Source organism: Brassica napus, chromosome A6 (genome assembly GCF_020379485.1).
Source record: "Brassica napus cultivar Da-Ae chromosome A6, Da-Ae, whole genome shotgun sequence".
In the NCBI taxonomy this organism is placed as follows: Eukaryota; Viridiplantae; Streptophyta; class Magnoliopsida; order Brassicales; family Brassicaceae; genus Brassica; species Brassica napus.
In genome coordinates this window covers 15,072,722-15,097,260 of record NC_063439.1, presented here as the reverse complement: position 1 = coordinate 15,097,260, position 24,539 = coordinate 15,072,722, and the positions used below count along the sequence as shown (strand labels likewise).

The 24,539-nt window shown below is 41.4% G+C and overlaps 1 protein-coding gene, 1 non-coding gene and 1 pseudogene across 2 annotated transcripts; 1 reads left to right on the top strand and 2 right to left on the bottom strand.

The window, feature by feature from the left end:
- The first annotated feature begins 15,936 nt into the window (after positions 1–15,936).
- Positions 15,937–19,956, top strand: LOC125575765 (annotated as a pseudogene).
- Positions 17,263–23,401, bottom strand: LOC125575764 (photosystem I P700 chlorophyll a apoprotein A2-like). Its single transcript, XM_048734831.1, has one exon. The coding sequence runs from the start codon at positions 22,192–22,194 to the stop codon at positions 21,067–21,069; it is 1,128 nt and encodes a 375-aa protein (XP_048590788.1). The 5' UTR covers positions 22,195–23,401; the 3' UTR covers positions 17,263–21,066.
- Positions 17,990–18,082, bottom strand: TRNAS-UGA. Its single transcript has one exon. It is a non-coding gene; the product is annotated as a tRNA-Ser (tRNA).
- Positions 23,402–24,539: the final 1,138 nt, after the last annotated feature.

Genomic DNA, 24,539 nt, shown 5'->3' with positions numbered 1-24,539 from the left:
TTTTTATAGCACACGAAAATACGCTACGATAGAAGAGGGATCTACCATAGCTGCGGCTGTCACGGCGTTCTTCGAAACGCTACAAAAACGTTATGGTAGCACATTCTCGACGTTACTAATGCTGATATTTCTTGTAGTGCCTATTTGAACTGTAAACCTAACATGTGGATCTATTCAAACATAAAGTTTGTCACAGAAATCATAGATATGCAGAGATATAAAATTGAAATAGATATAAAAACCAAAGGATTTCCAGGATAACTCTGAAAGATTTCCTCCCTTCTCTCCTAACCTAAGAGAAAACAATAAATAAAATAAAGTTTAGCCGTCAACAATGGCTTAGAAAACACATAAATAGGGTTTTAGGTCGTCCAAGGATATTCTGGTAATTTGTGGTTGTTTCTGGACTTCAGTCGGTCATAAAATATGCTTGGCCAATATTCTGGCATCACCATCGATCAATTCTAAGGGTGCACCGTCGATCCACAGTCCTTCATCTCCTCTACAGCTTTCGGGAGGCAGACTGATCATTCTTTAGTAAAACGGGCATAACTTCTGATACAGGATGCTGATTGACCTCAAACTGGTGGCATTGGAAAGCTAACTCAAAGCTCTATCTTGTGTCAAATGATACGCTCAATCTAACGGTGGGAAGATCTCCATACATAGCTAAATATCTGATGCGTCTGTGCAGCTCTGCACTCAAAAGGGCTCCAAAAGACAACAAAATTACCACTTTCCTCCAAATCGTCTCTGAACCTGTAAATACTCAAAATAGACTCTATACTAAAACACTTATAAACCATGGCTAAAAGTGGGTAAAATCCATGGTCTATCACTTGACTTGTTCTCTTAGAACATTGAGAAGAGACTTTGAGTGATCACTTAAATCTGAGAGAAACATGTGTGTGGGTGAGAGCAGACATTTGAGAGAGTAAGCAATTTCTTTTGTCTACTAATATTTTGTGTATAAAAAGTTTTCAGGAAGACCATGAGTAGTGAAGAAGAAAGGAGCCGACCTGGAAAATTCTTTTGCTGGTTTATCTAACTTGCAGATGAGAGCTTTGAATGATTCCATGACTAACCTTATGAATACAGGTGTAGATCATATCTACCAGAGGCTTGATGAGCTTCAAGCCGCCCAACAGCCGCGTCCTCGAACCGGAACAAGGAGCGAACGCTCAAGGAGGTCCAACCGGTCCGATGATGAACCTCAAGAGGACGATGATAGATCCATCAACCGACCTAGGAGAGGTCAAAGAAACCGTGATCAAGGTGATGTTAACCCTTTTGCTAGAAATGAATGAGTTGATGATAGCTTAGGAGGTGTGAAGCTAAAAATTCCCACTTTTGATGGCAAAAATGATCTGGATACTTATCTTGTATGGGAAAGAAAAATTGAGCTTATCTTTGATTGTCAAAACTTTTCTGATCTTAAGAAAGTTAGATTGGCCGCAGCTGAGTTTACTAGCTATGCTATTAATTGGTATGATCAAGTTGTGACCCACATGAAGAGAACAGGTGAGCGTCCAGTAGCCGCATGGGACGATCTTACAATGGAAATGAGAAGACGGTTTGTACCTGACCACTATCAGCGAGATCTACACCAAAAACTCTGATGCCTGCTCCAAGGCCCAAAAACAGTGGAGGACTATTACCAAGAGATGAAGATCTTGATGATCAAGGCAGACGTGGACAAGCCATTGGACGCAACTATGGCCAGATTTCTTACGGGTCTTAACTGATACATTAAGGATCGAATGGAGCTTCAAGAGTATCGAATGGTGGAGCGGATGTTACACAAGGCCATTCTGATCGAACAGCAAGTTAAAAGAAAAGGTTTCTCTAAGCCGGCCTTTGCTTCTAAACCGGCCTTTGCTCCTAAGCCGGCCTTTGCTCCTAAGCCAAGCTATAAAGACAAAGGTAAGTCTTCGACCATAACAAATACTGCTTTTATAACTGATTTTTCTGCTCGTGTTGACAAAGGAAAAGCAATTGAGACTCCTAGTAGAGCAAGAGACATCCGGTGCTTCAAGTGTCAAGGTCTTGGACACTGTGCCAACAAATTTCCTAACCAACGAGTGATGATTCTCATGGAGAATGGTGAGGTTGAGTCCGAGGATGAAAAGGAGGACAAGGAGGATCTTAGACCAGTCTTTGATTAAGAAGAAGAGCCATTTGACTATCCACATCATGAGACACTTATTGTCATTATGAAACCTTTGGACGATGTCTTTGGCCCCATTTTTGACAAGGAGGACGACTACTCGGTCGATGACTTTGGCCCGATCTTTGAGGCTGATTCCGGACCGATCTTTGATGAAGAGAACAACTATGACTACCCAGCTCACGGTCCACTCCTAGTCAATGAAAAGGAACAAATGAAGAATCTCTTTCACTCTAGATGTTTTGTTTCTGAGAAAGTTTGTTCTTTGATTATTGATGGAGGTAGTTGCACTAATTTTGCCAGTGACACCCTTGTAAGGAAACTTGGGCTTGTTACTAGGCCTTTTTCTCGTCCTTTCAGGTTAGAATGGCTAAACGAGGCTGGTGAGCAGTACGTGAAAAAACAAGTCACCGTCCCATTTACCATTGGTCGATATGAAGACGAGGTCGTTTGCAATGTCCTTCCCATGGACGCGTACCATATGCTCTTGGGTCGACTATGGCAGTTATATAAGAAGGTTGTGCATGATGGGTTCACAAACTGACATTCCTTTGATCATAAGGGAAAGAAAATCACCTTGCTACCTTTGACTCCTTTGGAGGTTCATCAAGATCAGGCTCAACTTAAGAAAAGCCGAGACAAAAAGCCCAAGTCAGACGAACCTGAAAGATCCAACAGAAATTCCAACTTCTTTATCAAAGAATGTCAGGTCAGAAAGTCTTTGTTTTCGCAAAAGCCATTTCTTTTACTTGTTTACAAAGAATCTCTTATGGCTTCTTCCTATGACCTTGCACCGGAGATTCCGAGTGAGTTGCTAGATGTTTTTCAGGATTTTCTGATGTTTTTCCAGATGAGAATCCCAAGGGATTGCCACCAGTAAGATGCTTTAGGCATCAGATTGATTTTGTCCTGGACGTGTCTCTACCGAACCGACCAGCATACCGCACCAACCCGGTGGAAACAAAAGAACTTCAGAAGCAGATTGGAGAGCTTCTTGAGAAGGGCTACATCAGGGAAAGTCTCAGTCCTTGCGCCGTGCATGTTCTCCTGGGCCCAAAAAGGATGGTTCTTGGCGCATGTGCGTGGACTGTCGTGCCATCAATAACATTACGGTAAATTATAGGTATCTGATACCTAGGCTTGATGACATGCTTGATGAGTTTCATGGTTCCTGTGTTTTCTCTAAAATTTATTTGAAAAGTGGCTATCATCAGATTAGGATGAAAGAAGGTGATGAATGGAAAACTGCCTTTAAAACGAAACTATGGTTGTATGAGTGGCTTGTCATGCCATTTGGTCTTACTAATGCACCTAGCACTTTCATGCGTTTGATGAATCATATCTTGAGATCATTCATTGGTAATTTTGTGGTCGTTTACTTTGATGACACTCTTATCTACAGCAAGAACCTTGATGATCATAAGTTGCACTTAAAATATGTTCTTGAAATCCTTAGGAAGGAAAGACTTTTAGCGAATCTTGGTAAATGCTCTTTTGGAACAGATCATGTGGTGTTCTTAGGTATTATTGTAGGAGCTGATGGACTTAGAGTGGACGAGGAGAAGATCAAATCCATCCGGGACTGGCCTAGTCCAACGACCATGGGCGAGGTGAGAAGCTTTCATGGTCTGGCCGGTTTCTATCGGTGGTTTGTTCATAACTTTAGTACCATCGCAGCCCCACTCACTGAGGTGATCAAGAAGAACGTTGGGTTAAAGTGGGAACAAGCTCAAGAAGAGGCATTTCAGATTCTAAAAGGGAAGTTGACTCAAGCTCCTTTACTTGTTCTCCTGATTTCTCTAAGACTTTTGAGATTGAATGTGATGCCTCCGGAGTTGGTATTTGTGTTGTTTTGATGCAGGATAGGAAACCCATTGCTTACTTCAGTGAGAAGCTTGGTGGAGCCACGCTCAACTATCCCACTTACGACCAGGAGTTGTATGCTTTGGTGAGGGCTCTTCTGACGTGGCAGCACTATCTTTGGCCGAAGGAGTTTGTGATTCACACGGATAACCAGTCCTTGAAACATCTTAAGGGCCAGCAGAATTTGAACAAGAGACATGCACGTTGGGTTGAGTTCATTGAGACATTTCCTTATGTGATCAAATACAAGCAAGGTAAGAAAAATGTGGTGGCCGATGCCTTGTCTCGTAGGTATGCTCTTCTCTCAGCCCTTGAAACAAAGTTGCTTGGTCTTGAATTTATAAAAGATATTTATACGACTGATCCGGATTTCAAAGAAGTTTTCAGAAAGAGTTCCAAGGTGGCCTATGGGAAGTACTATCGAACTTCTGGATTTTTATTCTTTGATAACCGTTTGTGTGTGCCTCAATGTTCTTTGAGGGAATTGTTTCTCAGGGAAGCACACGGAGGAGGCCTTATGGGACATTTCGGAGTCAAGAAAACACATAAGGTCGTTCATGAGCATTTCTTTTGGCCGATCTTGATTAAGGATGTGGAACGGATCTGTGGTTGATGTGTAGTGTGCAAGAAAGCCAAGTCCAAAGCACTAAACCAAGGTTTGTAATCCGCTCTACCCATTCCATCTCATCCTTGGGTTGATATTTCAATGGACTTTGTGCTTAGTTTGCCTAGATCTAAATCTGGTCGAGACTCTATCTTTGTGGTGGTTGATAGGTTCTCTAAGATGGCTCATTTCATTCCTTGTCATAAAGCTAATGATGCCGTGCAAGTTGCTGATTTGTTCTTTAGAGATATTGTTAGGTTGCACAGAATGCCTAAGACCATTGTTTCTGATTGTGATGCTAAGTTCCTTAGTTATTTTTGGAAAACTTTGTGGTCTAAGTTAGGAACGAGATTGATGTTTTCCACCACTTGTCACTCACAGACCGATAGTCAAACTGAGGTTGTAAACCAGACCTTGTCCACATTGATTAGATCATTCGTTAAGAAAAATCTTAGACTTCAGGAAGAATGTTTGCTTCATGTTGAATTTGCTTACAATCATTCCATGCATTCTTCTACTAAGTTTTCTCCTTTTGAAGTTGTTTACGGTTTCAAACCCTTATCTTCGCTTGATCTTTAGCCTTTGCCTTTGAGTGAAAGATTTAATACAGATGGCAAAAGGAAGGCGGACACCATTCAGAAGTTGCATGAAAAGGTTCGAGCCAACATTGAAACCAAGACAAAACAGTTTACAAGGAAAGCAAACAAGAAGAGAAACAAGGTCGTTTTTGATAAGGGTGATCTTGTTTGGGTTCATCTAAGGAAGAAACATTTTCCGGAAGAAAGAAAGTTTAAACTCATGCCTCGGTCGATGATCCATTTCCGATCCTTAGGAAAATCAGTGACAATGCTTATCAGCTTGATTTGCAAGGTAAGTATGACATTTCTTCAAGCTTTAATGTTACTGATATATCTCTTTTTCTTGTAGATGATCCGGATTTGTGGACAAATCCTTTTGAAGAGGGAGGGAATAATGCACCTCAGTACGAGGACCAGTCCATGGAATCCCCCCAGCAAGGAGATCCGAACTTCTCATTCTTTTCAGCTGAGGTTCACCAGTCCGACCGTACCGGACAGACTGACCGAGCCGTGTACCGGATCGACCCGCCTGCGTCCGGAAGGGAACTCAGATTGGAACCACGTCCAGACGACCAAACCGGAGCTCATCTTTCCTGACCAACTCGCCAATCTAAGACTGATGGCCAAGCCAAAATCATCTTCGAACGAGCCAATTCCAATTAAGACTGCAGCTTCTCTCTCTTGGCCCGTTTGGTCCGTACCACATGTACTGATGGACGTGCTGATGGACTGATCGGGAACTTTGATCAGTTCATGCATTTTGATCATCTGGATTTCTCTAAGGCAAGAATCCTTAAGATTTCTGAAGACTTGGCCAACGTTTGGACCAGACTCATGCGTGAAGAACTCCCGGCCTTTCGCACCAATCGTCCCACATTCGTCCATCTCCTTACCGCCGTGCACACATCAAGCCCGGATGAATCTAGACAAAAGTAGCCGAAGGGTCTGGTCGACCAGTCAACATTATTTTTCGTGCCTTGACTAGATCTAATCAAATTTTTATTTTCTATGTCTTGTTTTTCTACATTTATCATTAGTATCTTTGACTACAAGTACTATAAATATGTAATCCCTTTCATTAAGGAATTAAATTGATTTTTCTTCTTATTTGAGTTTATACTCTTTGTTCTTTGATTAGAACACTTCTTGTTTTCTTAGTGTGGTTAGCTCCAAGTTGACACCTCTTTCTCGTTGGACTTGAGCGTCATATCAGGAAACGGATCGAGTTTGCTCTTTTGTTGGACCAGTGCGTCATATCCGGCAACAAAGTAGTTCGGGAATATTAGCAGCCTTTCCGCAACTGTTGTGCGACCCATCATTCCATCAGTTCTCCACTCGTAGTTCATATCCAATCTTACCCGTCGAGTGATCCTTATTTAGGGTGCATCAAAAACCCTACGGGGCACAAAGTACATTTGCAAAGTACTACAAATAAACACCAGGGTTGATACATGGAGCAAAAAGTGCAGAGTCCGGGAGCACACACTAATTTCTACTTATCCAGACGTGGAAAATAGCTAATTCTGGCGTTTGAATCACTACACCAGGTAGATTCACACCCATCAACTAATTGATAAAACTGGCGTTTGCTTAACCCTTGTCAGGGTCGAAGTCCCACCATCACGAGATAAAACACTGAAAGTGGCTTTCTGCATGGAGAAGAGTACATCATTTTAGGATCCTGATGGGGGCCTACCTACAGGTGGCAGAGTGCGAGTCCTAACCCGAGATCGGTAGTAGCCTACCCAAGGGAGGCGGAGTACGATCTCGAAGAAAATAACCTCCGGGTTCAAAACGACCTCCGGGTCTAGAGCAACCTCCGGATTCAAAACAACCTTCGGGTTCAGAGCAACCTACGTGAAGGACCCTAAGATCGGCTCATTCAAATGGATCATATTTGGATATGAACTCCAGATGGAGAACTAGATGGAATGAAGGGTCTCACGAAGGATGCGGATTCGCCTTCGATATTCCTGACTCCAAATGGTGCTTGATATGACTCACAATACCACCAAGTAAAGGATCTCTCGTCTTCGCTTGATATGACTCACAAGACCAACGATTTGAGGAAGTGTTTACTTGGATATTATGACTCACCAAGAAACAAGACAAGTTCTTAAATGAAGAACAAAAAGTTTAACTCAAACTTTAGACAAAATCGATTTCTGATTATTAAAATGAAAAGAGTTTCATACTTATAGAGTTTTGTAGATCTAGGAATTAAATGAAAAAGTAGATCTAGATCTAGATCTAGTCTTTAATACGAAAATAAGGAGATAAGACTAGACAAGGTGACTGTTTGGCTTCTATCCAGATTCGTTGTATCCTGAAGCATGAACCGCGGTAAGGAGAACGACGGATGTGGGGCTGTCCGTATGAACCACCATGTCCGGATCATGAACCAGACTGGACCAAGTGCGTCCTATGTTTTCAGAAAGGTGAAGGTTCCTTGCCTTAGTGAGATTTTGTAGCATCCCCGATCCTGGATAGGATTGTCCGGGACGAGCCATGGTGCGAGGAAACGCACCAGTAAGGTCTTATTACCTAAAGACAAGCGTGTCATGATCCAAAAACGTGGTTAGGGAACAGCTGAGACTTAACCAAAACAGGTTGGAGACAAGCTCAAAGGAGTTGGTCGAGTGTTACGGTAGCTGGACGATACAATGGTGATGCTCGGAGGTAGCTCACCAAGCGTAAGTCAGCATGGATCATGGGAAAACTTAGTCTAGGTCTGTAAATAGACCAAGAGACTTATAAGGATTGAATAAGATGAGGAAACCAAGCTGGATGAAGTGTCTAGCAGCTAGGCGATGCAAGCAAGAAGCTCAACCAGCTAGACGAAGCTCGGTGGGAGCTCAAGTAGAGTGTGTCAGCTCCCTGAGCTGGATGGACTAGCTCACTCAGCTGGGTCAGCTGGGGATCAGCTCAACTCAGCTGGACTGAGTGTTCAGGTCTCAGACCAGTAGGACAGGTCCGGGCGGTTACCGGGCCGGTTGGTTGGCCAAGGATGGCTATGAGCCGGTGGGCTCTTGGGATTGAGCCAGGGGTTTGGGTAATCCATGAGGGCTCCAGTGTGACTTGTCTAGGAGTGGATAAGCAGGATCAGAACGTCTGGTAACTGTCATAGGCGAATGGGTGTGATCTGGACCATTGATTAAATCAATGGCCAGAATTGAAACCGAAGGGATGCAATGGTTAAGAAGTAACCACCCCTTCTTCTATAAAAGGCAGGCAAGTCAGTGCCTTTGCAGTCACGCCATGGCTTCCTCCTACACCCTGAAACACAAATAAAAACAGAGAAAACACAGAGAGTTGGTCGGATTCAATATCCAACCCAAGAGTGGTGTGAAGGCCATAAAGAGGCAGTTTTGGGAGAGATCAAAGGGGAAGTTATGAACGACCCTTTGATGGGTTTTGATTCCTGTTATTAACACCCAAAGAATCCTCCAGGGCCTGAGAACACATGCAAATAGTCAGGGAAGAAGAGGGATGGCCGGATTCCACTTCCTAAGGTCAAGAGAGCCTTAAGGAGAGAGGTGTGTGGGAAGGCAGTTTCATGGGAGTTGGGAACGACCCTGTAATGGAGTTTGATCATGGATGATCACATCCTAGGCTTCCTCTATGTCTTGGGAACACACGCAAATATACAGGAGAGAAAGAGGAAGGCGGGACTCCACTCCCAATGGCATAGACAGCCTTGAAGGCGGATGCAGTGCAGAAATCAGTTTCATGGGAGTTCAAGGGAAGAGATGAGCGACCCTTGCCTGGATCTTATCATTACTGTAAGTATATGATAAGGGCTTGATAAGACATGATGTAGGCGTGCTTTGGAGGAGCATGGACGTCCATGATAAGGGAAGACACATGATCTAATCAGATCATGTATAAGGTAACCGGTTTATGATTACTTTCCGATTTATGTTTATGTCTCTTGTGGAACTGGTCCTGGCCAAGCATGGCACGTATGACATTTAGGAATGTAAAGAATAATCTGAGTTTAGAAAGGATTAGAGAAGGAGAATAAGAGATTAAGAGACTGATTATAGACTAATGGAGAATCATAGTGAAATGAGTAAAGATAAAGATTGTTTAGAACTGTCTAATCTTATTATGAGATGGGATTACAATACTTATAGGAGATACATTAGGGTTTTAAAGTACAAGGAAATGACACTAGTCATAAGCATGTGAAGTAAAGGCAAGGAGGGAGCGTCTCTTTTGAATTCAACGGATGGCAAAGCTCACATGCTTTTGCTTTGCCTTTACAGCCTGTCCAAAGACTGGATGGATAAGGCTCGTCCCGCCCTTATCTCTAAACGGTCTGATCAGCTTTAAACCTTCCGTGTACTCTAGAGGCTTCACTCATCCATCTCCTTCTTCCTTCATGTTTCCTAAGCTGTACGGTCATGCCCTATCCGTACATGCTCTATCCGTACATGCCCTATCCGTACATAGGCCGCACACTCTCCCATTACTTGCACAACTCCTCTTCTCCTTATCATAATGACTTCCTCATCTCAACACTCCCCCTCAAGCTTAGCTTTGTGAAAGTCTAAGCTTGGATAGCCATGAGATCTTTCTCATTAAAAACCTCACCAAGGAAAACCCATTGGGACAATACCTTGATGAGGGAAAAAGAGTAAAGACCTCACAGCCAAAGGGGATCAGCTCCTTCTCTTCCCAAGATCAATGGGGCCCAACCTTATGTGAATGAACTCCATTGTCTTCTGCCTTGCAGCCTTGATAAACACATCCGCTAACTGATCTTCACTCCTTGTGTAGCATGGCAAGATGACTCCTAAGATGATCATCTGCCTCACTTTGTGACAATCAATTTCAATGTGCTTGGTTCTTTCATTGAACACCGAGTTGGAGGCAATGTGGATGGCAGCTTGGTTATCACAATGCATTGTCATTGGCGTGGCTTGATCAATCTCCAAATGCTTCAAGATGCCTTTGATCCACACTAGCTCGTTGGTAAGCTTCAGCATAGCTCTATACTCAGCTTCTGCACTTGAACAAGACACCACCTTCTGTTTCTTGCTCTTCCAAGTAACCAAGTTGCCTCCAATGAATGTGCAGTAGCCTGTGGTTGATCTCCTGTCTGCTCTATCACCAGCCCAATCTGCATCACAGTATCCAACCACTTCAGTGCTCCCATTGCAACCCATCCATACTCCTTGATCAGGTGAGCCGTTGAGATACATCAAGATTCTCTCCACCATGCGCCAGTGATGCTCCTTAGGCATTTGCATGTGTTGACTCACCTGATTCACAGCAAAACAAATGTCAGGCCTAGTTATGGTAAGATAAATCAATTTGCCAACTAGTTTTCTGTAGAGTTTAGGATCCTGATAAGGTTTGCTGTCTTAAATCTCCCCCTCTCGTGGGACTTTGTAACCATCCTCCATAGGCATCCTTGCTGTCTTGCCTCCATAAGCACCTGCACCTTTCAAAAGATCTAGTGTATACTTCCTTTGGGACATGAACAAACCTTCCTTGGATCTACATATCTCAATTCCAAGAAAGTATTTCATTTCTCCCAAGTCTTTAATCTCAAACATGGATTTAAGAACTCCTTGGTTGCTATGATACCTTCCTTATCACTTCCTGTGATAATGATATCATCAACATACACAAGGAGTGCAATCATACCTGAGGGAGTAGTGAGTGTGAAGAGAGTGTGATCTAGTTCAGACTTCTTGAAGCCTCGGCCATTGAGAGTAGTGCTCAGCTTGTTGTACCAAGCTCTTGGTGATTGCTTCAGCCCATAGATAGCTTTCTTCAACCTCAACACATTCCCTCTCTTCACTAAGTGTTCAAGGCCCGGAGGTGGATACATATACACTTCATCCTCAAGTTCTCCTTGTAGGAAGGCATTCTTCACATCCATTTGCCATAACCCCCATCCAAGATTCACAGCCAAGCTTAATACAATCCGGATTGTGTGTAGTTTAGCTACTGGTGCAAAGGTTTCTATGTAATCTTCTCCATAAGTTTGAGTGAAACCTCTTGCAACTAGCCTTGACTTCTTCCTCTCAATCTTTCCATCAGCCTTATACTTGATTGTGAATATCCATCTACTAGTCACAGCCTTCTTCCCCTTTGGTAACTCACTCTCATATCATGTATCATTCTTGATCATAGTTCCTGCCTCAGCTCCAACTGACTCCTTCCATTCTTTATCCATTATTGCCTCTTCATAGCTTCTTGGGATGTAGTTCTCATCCAAGTTAACCATGAAGGCACAATGTTCTTCAGGGTATTGAGCAAAGGAACACACAACTTGAGAAGGATGCTCCACAGCTTGGGCATTGTAGTACTCTCGCGTGTTTACACAAGAGGAAGGATCCTTTCTCAGCCTTGTGCTTCTCCTCAATACTGGTTTTTCTTGCTCTTGAACCGACTCAGCTTGTGCATGCGGTTCTTGTGCTTTACTCTGATGGTCTTCATCTCCTTGGTCTTGCTCACCTTGATGATGAGAACCTGAGTTGAACTCTTCTCCTTCCTCACTCAAGCCGACTCCTTCTTGGCCATTTTCTTGAGTTTTAGGTTCACTTCCCCCCCTCATGATCAAGGTGAGGTGTTTGAGCGGCTCTACTTGGTTCAGTTGAGTTCTCTTCTTGGCTTTCACTTCTTGTGGACTGATCCTGGTTCATCTTGATACCGAGACCTTCTAAAATGATCCTTAAGACTCCAGCCTTATCTGATGTGAGATCCTTCAAATCTTCTTGATTCTTCTCCTCATAGTATCCCCTTTCTTCAATAAACTTCACATCTCTAGATACAAGCACCCTTCTAGCTTCTGGATCATAACACTTATATTCTTTTGGAGTTGTTGAGTAGCCAATGAACATTGCCTTTCTGCTTCTTGCTTCTAGCTTGTTCCTCAACTCTCCTGGTACTAGAACATAGCATAAGCATCCAAACACTTTCATGTATTCCAAGGATGGCTTGCGCTTGTTCAGAACTTCAAATGGTGCTTGATCCTTCAACACCTTTGTAGGCATCCGGTTGATGAGATAGCAAGCAGTGGATACAGCATCACTCCAGAATCTCTTAGGTACATTGGCTTGGAACATCAGTGACCGAGCCACCTCCATCAAGTGCCTGTTCTTTCTCTCAGCTACACCATTCTGTTGTGGTGTTTAGGGACAGCTTGTTTGATGAAGGATTCCATGATGATCTAGATGACTCTTGAACGCATAGCTTGTGTACTCTCCTCCATTATCTGATCTCAAAATTTTAATCTTAGCATGATAATGGTTAGTCACATAAGCTTGAAAGTTCTTAAATGCATCTATCATCCTATCTTTTGATGGAATTAGTGTTAACCAGGTGTATTTAGATTTTTCATCAATGAATGTGACAAAATACTTATGATTATCTCTAGATAAGCTAGGTGAAGTCCACACATCAGTATGAATCAAATCAAAACAATTTTCATAGACAGTAGATGTTCTTGGAAACACATTCTTACAATGCTTGCCTAAAATGCAAGCCTCACACTTATTATTTTCAAAAACCACACCTGGTAACATCAAGTTCAAAGCCCTCTCATGGGAATGTCCTAATCTAGCATGCCACAATGCATTTTTATTCAAACTAGAAGCAGAAGTAAATCAGCAGTTATAATTGGAAACAGGATCAAGCTTCTCAAGCATGTATAAGTCTCCCTTTGTAACTCCTTTTCCAATCAATTGGCTGCTCTCAATATCCTGAAACTTCACATCATTAGGACTGAATATAACATTGCAATTCAAATCAGTAGTGCATTTCTTGACTGAAAGTAAGTTTGATGTGAATTCCGGAATATAAAATGCTCTAGTGTTCTTATCAAATAGCTTTAAGTTTCTTATTCCCTTAATAGGTATCTTATCTCCATTTGCAATCATCACACATCCATTAGTAGGTTCTATATCTTTAATCAGGTTGGTGTCACTAATTATATGATGAGATGCACCAGAATCTATAATCAATGGTTTGGATGTATTGCTAGCACTATGGCAGATACTAATTTGTGATCTATATGCATTCATCCTAGCATTTCTATCAATGCAATGCTCAATTCCAGTCTTACTATCAATCCTAGCAATCTCAGCCACATTAGGAGTCATTTCTATAGTTCTAGCAATCATAGATGCACCAAATGAATACACATGAATGTTACCATTATCCTTGAGCATTTTGATGAGTGCATCCATCTCGGATCTCCTGATGAAGTCTTGATCATTGCCTCGGGGGTTGATAGCTCCAGTATAGGTCACCAAAGCCTTTCCATCTCCTTCACGGTTCTCCACTTCAGTTCCTCGGTTAGATGGCCCTGCTCCGCTTGATCCTTCAGTCATGTGAGCTTTTGCCTCTCTCTCCTTCATGAACTTAGCCAGCTTCAAGTGGGGATGGAGTATCCAGCACTGACTCTTCTTGTGTCCATGCTTCTTGCAATGATCACAATTCCCATTGAACTTCCTATCCTCATACTTGTTGTAACCAGCTTTGTTTGCTTGTGGAGTCTCTTCCCGGTCAGATTGTGCAGCATTTGCAAGAGATAAAGTCTCCAAACAAACCCATTGAGCCCTGCTCCTTCTGTATCTGAGCACACACATCCTCAAGATCAGGTAGCTTCTCGGACCTTAGCATGTGCTGGATGAGACCATTGTAACTCGCATTCAATGTGAGCAGCAACCCAAAGACCTTGTCCTGCTCACGCCTTTCATTTAGAAGCTCTGGATCAACCGTGCTTGGCCTCAGCATCTCCAACTCAGACCAAAGAGACCTGAACCTTCCCAAGTGCTTAGTGAACTCCATGTCATCTTGAGTTAACCCATTGATTGCCTTCTTGACTTCAAACACTCGGTTCAGGTTAGAAGTGTTTCCATACACTTTCTTCAGAGTATCCCACAGCTCCTTGGCTGTCTCACAGTAGCTATAAGCATCTAAGATAGCCGGCTCCAAAGAGGCATGAAGAACTGACATCACCATCATGTCTTCTTGTTGCCACTTCTCTACAACACTCTCCGTGGGGCTCTCCTTGTCACCCTCCTGAGTAATTGCCATTGGAGCCTCACCAGATGTGATATGCTTCCACAAACCCTTGCTTCCCACAGTAGTCTTCACCATCCTAGACCAGACTAGGTAGTTGCTTCCTTTGAATGTCACCGCGACCTTCATCTTCATACCACTCTCCATCTTGAACAGCTTGACGTCTACAGCTTGAACAACCGGTTAGATCTTGTACTGAGAACCCACGCTGCTCTCTAGAACACAAATTCACTCTTGAGTCTTCAAATGAACCTCCCATGGATCACCAAGACACACACAAAACACTTTGAGCTTTTGAACTCTAAAGAAACTCTCAGACACACTCACTTGTTCTCTTAAAGTTTCAAACTTGAATCCTTAAAAGAATCACTCACGAACTCAGATTGTAATCAACCTGGCTCTGATACCATATGAAATTTAGGAATGTAAAGAATAATCTGAGTTTAGAAAGGATTAGAGAAGGAGAATAAGAGATTAAGAGACTGATAAGAGACTAATGGAGAATCATAGTGAAATGAGTAAAGAGAAAGATTGTTTAGAACTGTCTAATCTTATTATGAGATGGGATTACAATACTTATAGGAGATACATTAGGGTTTTCAAGTAAAGGGAAATGGCACTAGTCATAAGCATGTGAAGTCAAGGCAAGGAGGGAGCGTCTCTTTTGAATTCAACGGATGGCAAAGCTCACATGCTTTTGCTTTGCCTTTACAGCCTGTCCAAAGACCGGATGGATAAGGCTCGTCCCGCCCTTATCTCTAAACGGTCTGATCAGCTTTAAACCTTCCGTGTACTCTAGAGGCTTCACTCATCCATCTCCTTCTTCCTTCATGTTTCCTAAGCTGTACGGTCATGCCCTATCCGTACATGCTCTATCCGTACATGCCCTATCCGTACATAGGCCGTACACTCTCCCATTACTTGCACAACTCCTCTTCTCCTTATCATAATGACTTCTTCATCTCAACAGCACGCCCTTGAAAACTACATATAATGTGATGTGATCTAAGGACCTAGTAGTTGAGGAAGGGGTAGGATCATAGTTGGTATAACCTGTCCTTATGGTGTGTTGGACGGATGCATTACATCGGCCATTCCATATGGAGCGGGATATGGAAACTTGGTGGGTGTTGATCACGGTCTGAACCATCACAGTGTGATCTCTGGATGGTTGTGAATGACCTTTCACCAAGGTGGTTTCATGACGGTTGCAACAGTGTGATCGGAACTGTTGTGAAGGAGGACTAATGGCCGCATGGCCTGTTAGGGATGGTGATGGCGTATACTATCAACCCTAGTCTGGACTGTGACTGATGGTATGATGAGTGTCTAGCTAGGATACACGAACGTCTTGTGAGACTAATCGGCTCCGTTGGGAAAAGGTCCCATGGCCGGTTAGGTAAATGTGAAGACTTATCAGTTTTGAGTCATGTAGGGTGGTTGGTTGATTGATTTAGGATCTGATGGGCATTATTAGTCCATGAGAGGACTTGGCTCCAGGGGAGCATACGCTGAAGACTTGATAGCACAGAACCATGGCCTTGGCCGGTTCAGGGGTGATGTCCATGGCCTTGGCCGGATCATGATCAGGATCCATATGATCTGGGTCGATTCATTGGATTCCGATTATGGGAATCTCTTAGTACCAAAGACGAAAAATATTTATTTGATATTATGGATGACTGGTTACGGAGGGACCGCTTCGTTTTTGTAGGTTGGTCTGGTCTATTGCTCTTTCCTTGTGCCTATTTCTCTTTGGGGGGTTGGTTCACAGGTACAACCTTTGTAACTTCATCGTATACTCATGGATTGGCTAGTTCCTATTTAGAAGGTTACAATTTTTTAACCGCTGCAGTTTCTACTCCTGCTAATAGTTTAGCGCATTCTTTGTTGTTACTGTGGGGGTCCTGAAGCACAAGGAGATTTTACTCGTTGGTGTCAATTAGGCGGTCTGTGGGCTTTTGTTACTCTCCATGGTGCTTTCGCATTAATAGGTTTTATGTTACGTTAATTTGAACTTGCTCGATCTGTTCAATTGCGACCTTATAATGCAATCGCATTCTCTGGTCCAATTGCTGTTTTTGTTTCTGTCTTTCTAATTTATCCACTAGGTCAATCTGCTTGGTTCTTTGCGCCTAGTTTTGGTGTAGCGGCTATATTTCGATTAATCCTCTTTTTCCAAGGGTTTCATAATTGGAAATTGAACCCATTTCATATGATGGGAGTCGCTGGTGTACTGGGCGCGGCTCTTTTATGCGCTATTCATGGTGCTACTGTAGAAAATACTTTATTTGATGATGGTGATGGTGCAAATACATTCTGTGCTTTTAACCCAACTCAAGCCGAAGAAACTTATTCAATGGTCACCGCTAACCGCTTTTGGTCACAAATCTTTGGGGTTGCTTTTTCCAATAAACGTTGGTTACATTTCTTTATGTTATTTGTACCAGTAACTGGTTTATGGATGAGTGCTCTTGGAGTAGTCGGTCTAGCTTTGAACCTACGTGCCTATGACTTCGTTTCCCAGGAAATCCGTGTAGCGGAAGATCCGGAATTTGAGACTTTCTATACTAAAAATATTCTTTTAAACGAAGGTATTCACGCTTGGATGGCGGCTCAAGATCAGCCTCATGAAAACCTTATATTCCCTGAGGAGGTTCTACCACGTGGAAACGCTCTTTAATGGAACTTTAGCTTTAGCTGGCCGTGACCAAGAAACCACTGGTTTCGCTTGGTGGGCCAGGAATGCCCGACTTATCAATTTATCTGGTAAACTATTGGGAGCTCATGTAGCCCATGCCGGATTAATCGTATTCTGGGCCGGAGCAATGAACTTATTTGAAGTGGCTCATTTTGTACATGAAAAGCCCATGTATGAACAAGGATTGATTTTACTTCCACTTTAGGCTGGGGGGTAGGTCCTGGGGGAGATGTTATAGACACCTTTCCATACTTTGTATCTGGAGTACTTCACTTAATTTCTTCTGCAGTTTTGGGCTTTGGCGGTATTTATCATATTGCTTACCCTAGTGAATTTTACGGACCTACAGGGCCAGAAGCTTCTCAAGCTCAAGCATTTACTTTTCTAGTTAGAGACCAACGTCTTGGAGCTAACGTGGGGTCTGCTCAAGGACCTACAGGTTTAGGTAAATACTTAATGCGTTTCCCGACTGGAGAAGTTATTTTTGGAGGAGAAACAATGCGTTTTTGGGATCTGCGTGCTCCCTGGTTAGAACCTTTAAGGGGTCCTAATGGTTTGGACTTAAGTAGGTTGAAAAAAGACATACAACCTTGGCAAGAACGACGTTCTGCAGAATATATGACTCATGCTCCTTTAGGTTCCTTAAATTCTGTAGGGGGCGTAGCTACTGAGATCAATGCAGTCAATTACGTCTCTCCAAGAAGTTGGTTATCTACCTCTCATTTTGTTCTAGGATTCTTCCTATTCGTGGGTCATTTATGGAATGCGGGAAGAGCTTGGGCAGCGGCAGCAGGATTTGAAAAAGGAATTGATCGTGTTTTTGAACATGTTCTTTCTATGACTCCTCTTAACTAAAGTAGTAGTTAAAATAGGAAAGTAAAAATCGGGTCATATTAAAAAGTCTTGTTTCTTTCTTTCAATTCAATCTCGTTTTTTCTGGCTCGGCTGGATAGTATAGCCGAGCCATTCTCCTTTTTTATGATGATAAGAAGTAAAAAAAGCCAATAAAGAAAAAAATCTATTCATCCAATAAAAGGAGAGAGAGGGATTCGAACCCTCGATAGTTATTTTTTATGAACTATACCGGTTTTCAAGACCGGAACCATCAACCACTCGGCCATCTCTCCAAAAGATAATTTCTATTTTATCTTTTTTCGCCAAATATAACATAGCTCGATGAGTTAATACGATCACTATGTAGAAAAAGATATAGAGTGTGACTTTCTTTATAAGTCTATCAATTGGTCTATATAAATGAGATACATGATCCAGTCTACCCATTTGTGAAGTAAAAAAGAACCTTTAACTTCATGTCTGAATAGAATAAAAGTGGTAAAAAGAAGTTGGAAGTAAGGCATTTCGAATAAACGGATTCATGATAAAATCCCTTTATTTATTAAAAATTTTTAGTGGGTAAGAGGATTAAATGGTGTATATTGTTATTAGCTTGGAGGATTAAAAACATGACTATTGCTTTTCAATTGGCTGTTTTTGCATTAATTATTACTTCATCAATCTTATTGATTAGTGTACCCATTGTATTTGCGTCTCTTGATGGGTGGTCGAGTAACAAAAATGTTGTATTTTCTGGTACATCTTTATGGATTGGATTAGTCTTCTTGGTGGGTATCCTTAACTCTCTTATCTCTTGAATTCATTCGTTGCAGATCAAAAAATGAGATGACCCCTCCTATTCCACGAATTACACATTCAAATTCAATATAAGTCCATAAAATGCAAATAAAGAAAACAAAAAAATTAGAGGGGGGGTCGAACTTCTGTAACTTGAGTGAAATATGAATCAAATATTAATAAATAGCAATTTACTAAATATAACTATGAAATAGTAATAACTAATTAAATAAAAAAACGAATCAAAAATTGATATCTGATATCAATATAGAATATAATATTTTATGGAAATAGAGAATAATATATTATTGAATATAGAATTCTATATATAGATAGAGAATAAATATATTATTAATATATAATAAATATATATATTTATATATATTAATAGAATTGTTAATTGAACTTTTTTGGTAGTAGAGTTTTATCAAATGACCCCAAACCAAAGAGTGTATCTCGTATAGCTTTGAACAAATATTATCCATAAATTTCTTATCAAGAAGGCAAAAAAATGCGGATATAGTCGAATGGTAAAATTTCTCTTTGCCAAGGAGAAGACGCGGGTTCGATTCCCGCTATCTGCCCAAATAGAAATGGATTCAAAAAGATCAAAGATTCGGTATAGTTGACCGGGAAATATAGTAATTTTTGCCTCGCGTCCCAAAAGATAAGTATTAATTATAGTTAATAGAATCAAACTTACATTTGTTGAAAAAAAAATGTTGCGGAGACAGGATTTGAACCCGTGACCTCAAGGTTATGAGCCTTGCGAGCTACCAAACTCTCTACCCCGCGATGAAACAAAAAAACTTGGACTAAACTCTAATAAACAAAGACGAATTGAATGCGCCCCTATTCCATATCTGTACAAATAGAATAGCCTATTTAGACAGAATGGTAAAGGGGCCTCATCGAGCATAGAAAAAATAGAAAAATTAAAGGATACTTAAATCTTTACCAGCTTGATCTTGTTGCCCCTGGCAATAAACATGCCTGAACCATTTCCCGAAGGATGTGTCCAGATAGTCCAAAGTCTCAATAGTTAGCTCTCGGTCTTCCGGTCGAGAAGCAACGTCGGTGAAGACGTGTAGGTGCACTATTACGCGGTGGGGATTGTAATTTTCCATTAATTTTCCACTTCTCACTTAGCGACGGAATCTCACTTATTTCCTTTTTTAAGGATCGACGAATCAAATGATATTTTTGTTCTAATTTTTGCCTCTTCTTCTCCCTATAAATCAAACTTTTCTTTGCCATAATGCTTAAGTTCCTCTTATTATCAATGATAATGATACAAATCGGATCCTAGATGTAGAAATAAATATAAGAGTGCATACCTATATTTTTATTATTTTAATAAAATTAATAAGAAAAAATATTATTGCGGATAGAATAATTAAATAATTAACCAAATTTGCCCGACGTGGAGGCAATCAAGAAAGCCGCATAGTGAATATATAACCTACAGAAAAGTGAGCTAATCCAACCAATCTTGCTTGCACAATTGAAAGAGCTACTGGTTTATCTTTCCATCGAATCAAATTTGCCAAAGGTGTACGTTCATGAGCCCATGCTAAAGTATCAATCAATTCCTGCCAATAACCACGCCAGGAAATTAAGAACATAAATCCAGTAGCCCAAACAAGATGCCCAAATAAGAACATCCATGCCCAGACTGATAAACTATTCATACCAAACGGGTTATATCCATTAATAAGTTCTGAAGAGTTTAACTATAGATAATCTCTTAACCATCCCCTCAAATAAGTGGAGATTCATTAAAATGTGAAACGTTACCTTGCCATAATGTGATGTGTTTCCAATGCCAATAAAAGTAACCCATCCAATAGTATTTAACATCCAAAAAACAGCCAAATAAAATGTGTTCCAAGCCGAAATATCACAAGTACCACCTCGTCCCGGACCATCGCAAGGAAAACTATACCCGAAATCCTTTTTATCTAGCATTAACTTGGAACCACGTGCATCTAAAGCACCTTTTACTAAGATCAATGTAGTTGTATGTAAACCTAAAGCAATAGCATGATGAACCAAGAAATCTCCAGGACCTATTGTTAAGAATAATGAATTACTATTCTCATTAATAGCATTTAACCAGCCGGGCAACCATATGCTTCGACCCGCATTAAATGCTGGGCCATTTGTCGGAAGATAAAAGTACATCAAATCCATATGAAGTTTTCCCATGAGCGGATTGTATCCATTGGGAAAATATGGGTTCGATCAAGATTTGTTTTTCGGGAGTACCAAAAGCAAGCATGACGTCATTATGAACATAAAGTCCCAAAGTATGGAACCCTAGAAAGAGGCTGGCCCAACTTAAATGGGATATGATAGCTTCTTTATGGTCTAACATTCTTGCCAATACGTTATCCTCATTCTGTTCTGGATTGTAATCTCTAATAAAAAATATAGCTCCATGAGCAAAAACTCCTGTCATGATGAATCCTGCAATGTATTATTGATGGGTATATAACGCAGCTTGAGTCGTAAAATCTTGCGCTATGAACGCATAAGCAGGTAAAGAGTACATGTGTTGAGCTACCAAGGAAGTAATAACTCCCACGGAGGCTAGAGGAAGGCCTAATTGAAAATGAATCGAATTATTGATTGTGTCATAAAGACCCTTATGCCCCCGCCCCAACCGTCCTCCCGGAGGAATATGTGCTTCTAAAAGATCTTTTATACTGTGTCCGATTCCAAAGTTAGTTCTATACATATGACCCGCAATGAGGAAAAGAATTGCGATAGCTTGATGATGATGTGCCATATCAGTTAGCCATAAACTTTGCGATTGTGGATGGAATCCCCCAAGAAGGGTTAGAATGGCAGTTCCTGATCCTTGGGAGGTACCAAATAAATGACTACTTGAATCGGGGTTTTGAGCATACAGATTCCACTGACCCGTAAAAAGTGGGCCTAACCCTTGGGGATGCGGTAATACACTTAAGATATTATTCCATCGAACATATTCCCCCTTGGATGCAGGAATAGCGACATGTACTAAATGACCTGTCCAAGCCAAGGAGCTTACCTCGAATAGTCCTGGCAAATGATGATTCAGACGAGATTCAGCATTTTTGAACCATGAAACTCTTGGTTTCCATTTTGGTTGTAGGTGTAACCAACCCCCTATTAAGGATAGGGCAGAAAGAAATAATAGAAAAAGAGCTCCAGTATAAAGATCTTCATTAGTACGTAAACCGATTGTATACCACCACTGATAAACACCAGAATAAGCTATATTCACCGTGCCAAGAGCACCTCCTCGAGTAAATGCTTCCACAGCCGGTTGACCAAAATGAGGATCCCAAATAGCATGAGCAATCGGTCTTACATGTAAAGGGTCTTGTATCCATGTCTCAAAATTTCCTTGCCAAGCTACATGAAACAAATTTCCGGAAGTCCTCAGAAAAATTATTGCTAATTGCCCGAAATGAGAAGCAAAAATATTCTGATAAAGACGTTCTTCAGTAATATCATCATGACTCTCGAAGTCATGTGCGGTAGCAATACCAAACCAAATGCGACGAGTAGTGGGGTCCTGAGCTAAGCCTTGGCTAAACCTTGGAAATCTTAATGCCATAATGACTTTCAAATCCTCCTAGCCATTATCCTACTGCAATAATTCTTGCTAAAGAAGAACGCCCATGTTGTGGCAATTCCACCCAGAAGGTAATGGGTTACTCCTACAGCACGTCCTTGTACAATGCTCAAGGCTCTAGGCTGAGTAGCAGGAGCAACTTTTAATTTATTATGAGCCCAAACAATGGATTCAATAAGTTCTTGCCAATAACCACGCCCGCTGAATAGAAACATTAAACTGAAAGCCCATAAAAAATGAGCACCTAGGAAAAAAGACCATATGCAGATAACGAAGAACCATAAGATTGAATTACCTGAGATGCTTGTGCCCATAAGAAATCGCGGAGCCACCCATTAATAGTAATGGAACTCTGTGCAAAGTTTCCTCCGGTAATATGAGTTACCACCCCTTGATCGCTTATACTACCCCAAACATATGACTGCATTTTCCAACTGAAATGGAATATTACTACCGAAATAAAATTGTACATCCAGAATAGTCCTAAGAAGACATGATCCCAAGCAGATACTTGACACGTTCCTCCTCTTCCAGGCCCATCACAAGGGAAACGAAAACCAAGATTTGCTTTATCTGGTATTAACCGCGAGCTACGAGCAAATAAAACACCTTTCAACAGTATCAATACCGTCACATGAATTGTAAATGCATGAATATGATGTACCAAAAAGTCGGCCGTTCCTAATGGAATAGGTAGCAAAGCTACTTTGCCACCCACTGCTACTAACTCACCGCCCCCCCAAGTCAAACTGGTGCTCGCTGTTTCACCAGGGGCTGTTACACCAGGTGCTAAAGCATGGGTATTTTGTTTCCATTGAGCAAGGACTGGTTGTAATTGTATAGCAGTATCTGAAAACATATCTTGTGGACGCCCTAAAGCACTCATGGTATCATTATGAATATACAAACCAAAACTGTGGAAGCCTAGAAATATACATACCCAGTTGAGGTGTGATATGATTGCATCGCGATGCCTCAGGACACGATCTAATAATCGTTGTATCGATTAGTTGGATCATAGTCTCTTACCATAAAAATGGCTGCATGCGCAGCAGCACCAACTATGAGAAATCCACCAATCCACATGTGATGTCTGAACAATGATAGTTGTGTAGCATAGTCAATAGCTAGATATGGATAAAGGGGCATGAAATACATATGGTGAGCTACAACAATAGTTAAAGAGCCTAACATAGCCAGGTTAAGAGATAATTGAGCATGCCATGATGTTGTTAGAATTTCATGTAGACCTTTATGGCCTTGGCCTGTAAATGGACATTTATGAGCCTCTAAAATATCTTTTAGACCATGACCAATACCCCAGTGGGTCCTATACATATGACCTGCTATTAGGAAAAGAATTGCGATAGCTAAATGATGATGTGCTATATTGGTTAACCATAGACCCCCGATCACTGGATCTAATCCACCACAAAAAGTAAGAAAGTCTGAGTATTTTGACCAATTCAAGGTAAAAAAGGGGGTTGCTCACTTGGATAAAGTTGAGCCAAAAAATCCCGATTCAAGATAAATTCATGAGGAAGTGGTATTTCTTTAGGATCTACTCCAGCATTTAGAAATTGGTTAATCGGTAAAGATACATGTACTTGATGTCCTTCCCACGAAAGGGACCCAAGTCCTAGTAGCCCTGCTAAATGGTGATTCAACATAGATTCTACATCTTGGAACCAAGCCAATTTTGGAGCTGCTTTGTGATAATGGAACCAACCAGCAAAAAGCATTAAGGCTGCGAATACCAATGCGCCAATTGCGGTACAATAAAGTTGTAATTCACTAGTTATTCCAGATGCTCACCAAAGCTGAAAAAAACAAGAGGTTATTTGTATTCCTCGGAAGCCTCCGCCCACATCTCCATTCAGGATTTCTTGGCCCACTATTGGCCAAACCACCTGAGCACTAGGTCCAATGTGAGTAGGATCACTCAGCCATGCTTCATAATTGGAAAAACGAGCACCGTGGAAATACATGCCACTCAGCCAAAGAAAGATGATAGAGAGTTGGCCGAAATGGGCACTAAATACTTTTCGAGAGATTTCCTCCAAATCACTGGTATGACTATCAAAATCGTGAGCATCAGCATGTAGGTTCCAGATCCAAGTGGTAGTATCAGGTCCCTTAGCTATTGTTCTTGACAAATGACCGGGTTTAGCACATTCCTCGAAAGAAGTTTTTATGGGATCCCTATCTACCAAAATTTTGACTTCTGGTTCCGGCAAACGAATAATCATTGAGTCCTCCTCTTTCCGGACAACACATACAAAGAAACCCGCCAACAGTCACTCAAATAATTAGTGAACCGATGATAG

What these genes read in the sequence shown, in the direction of transcription:
- LOC125575764 (XM_048734831.1), bottom strand. Translation starts at nt 22,194, where the DNA reads ATGGCATTAAGATTTCCAAGGTTTAGCCAAGGCTTAGCTCAGGACCCC.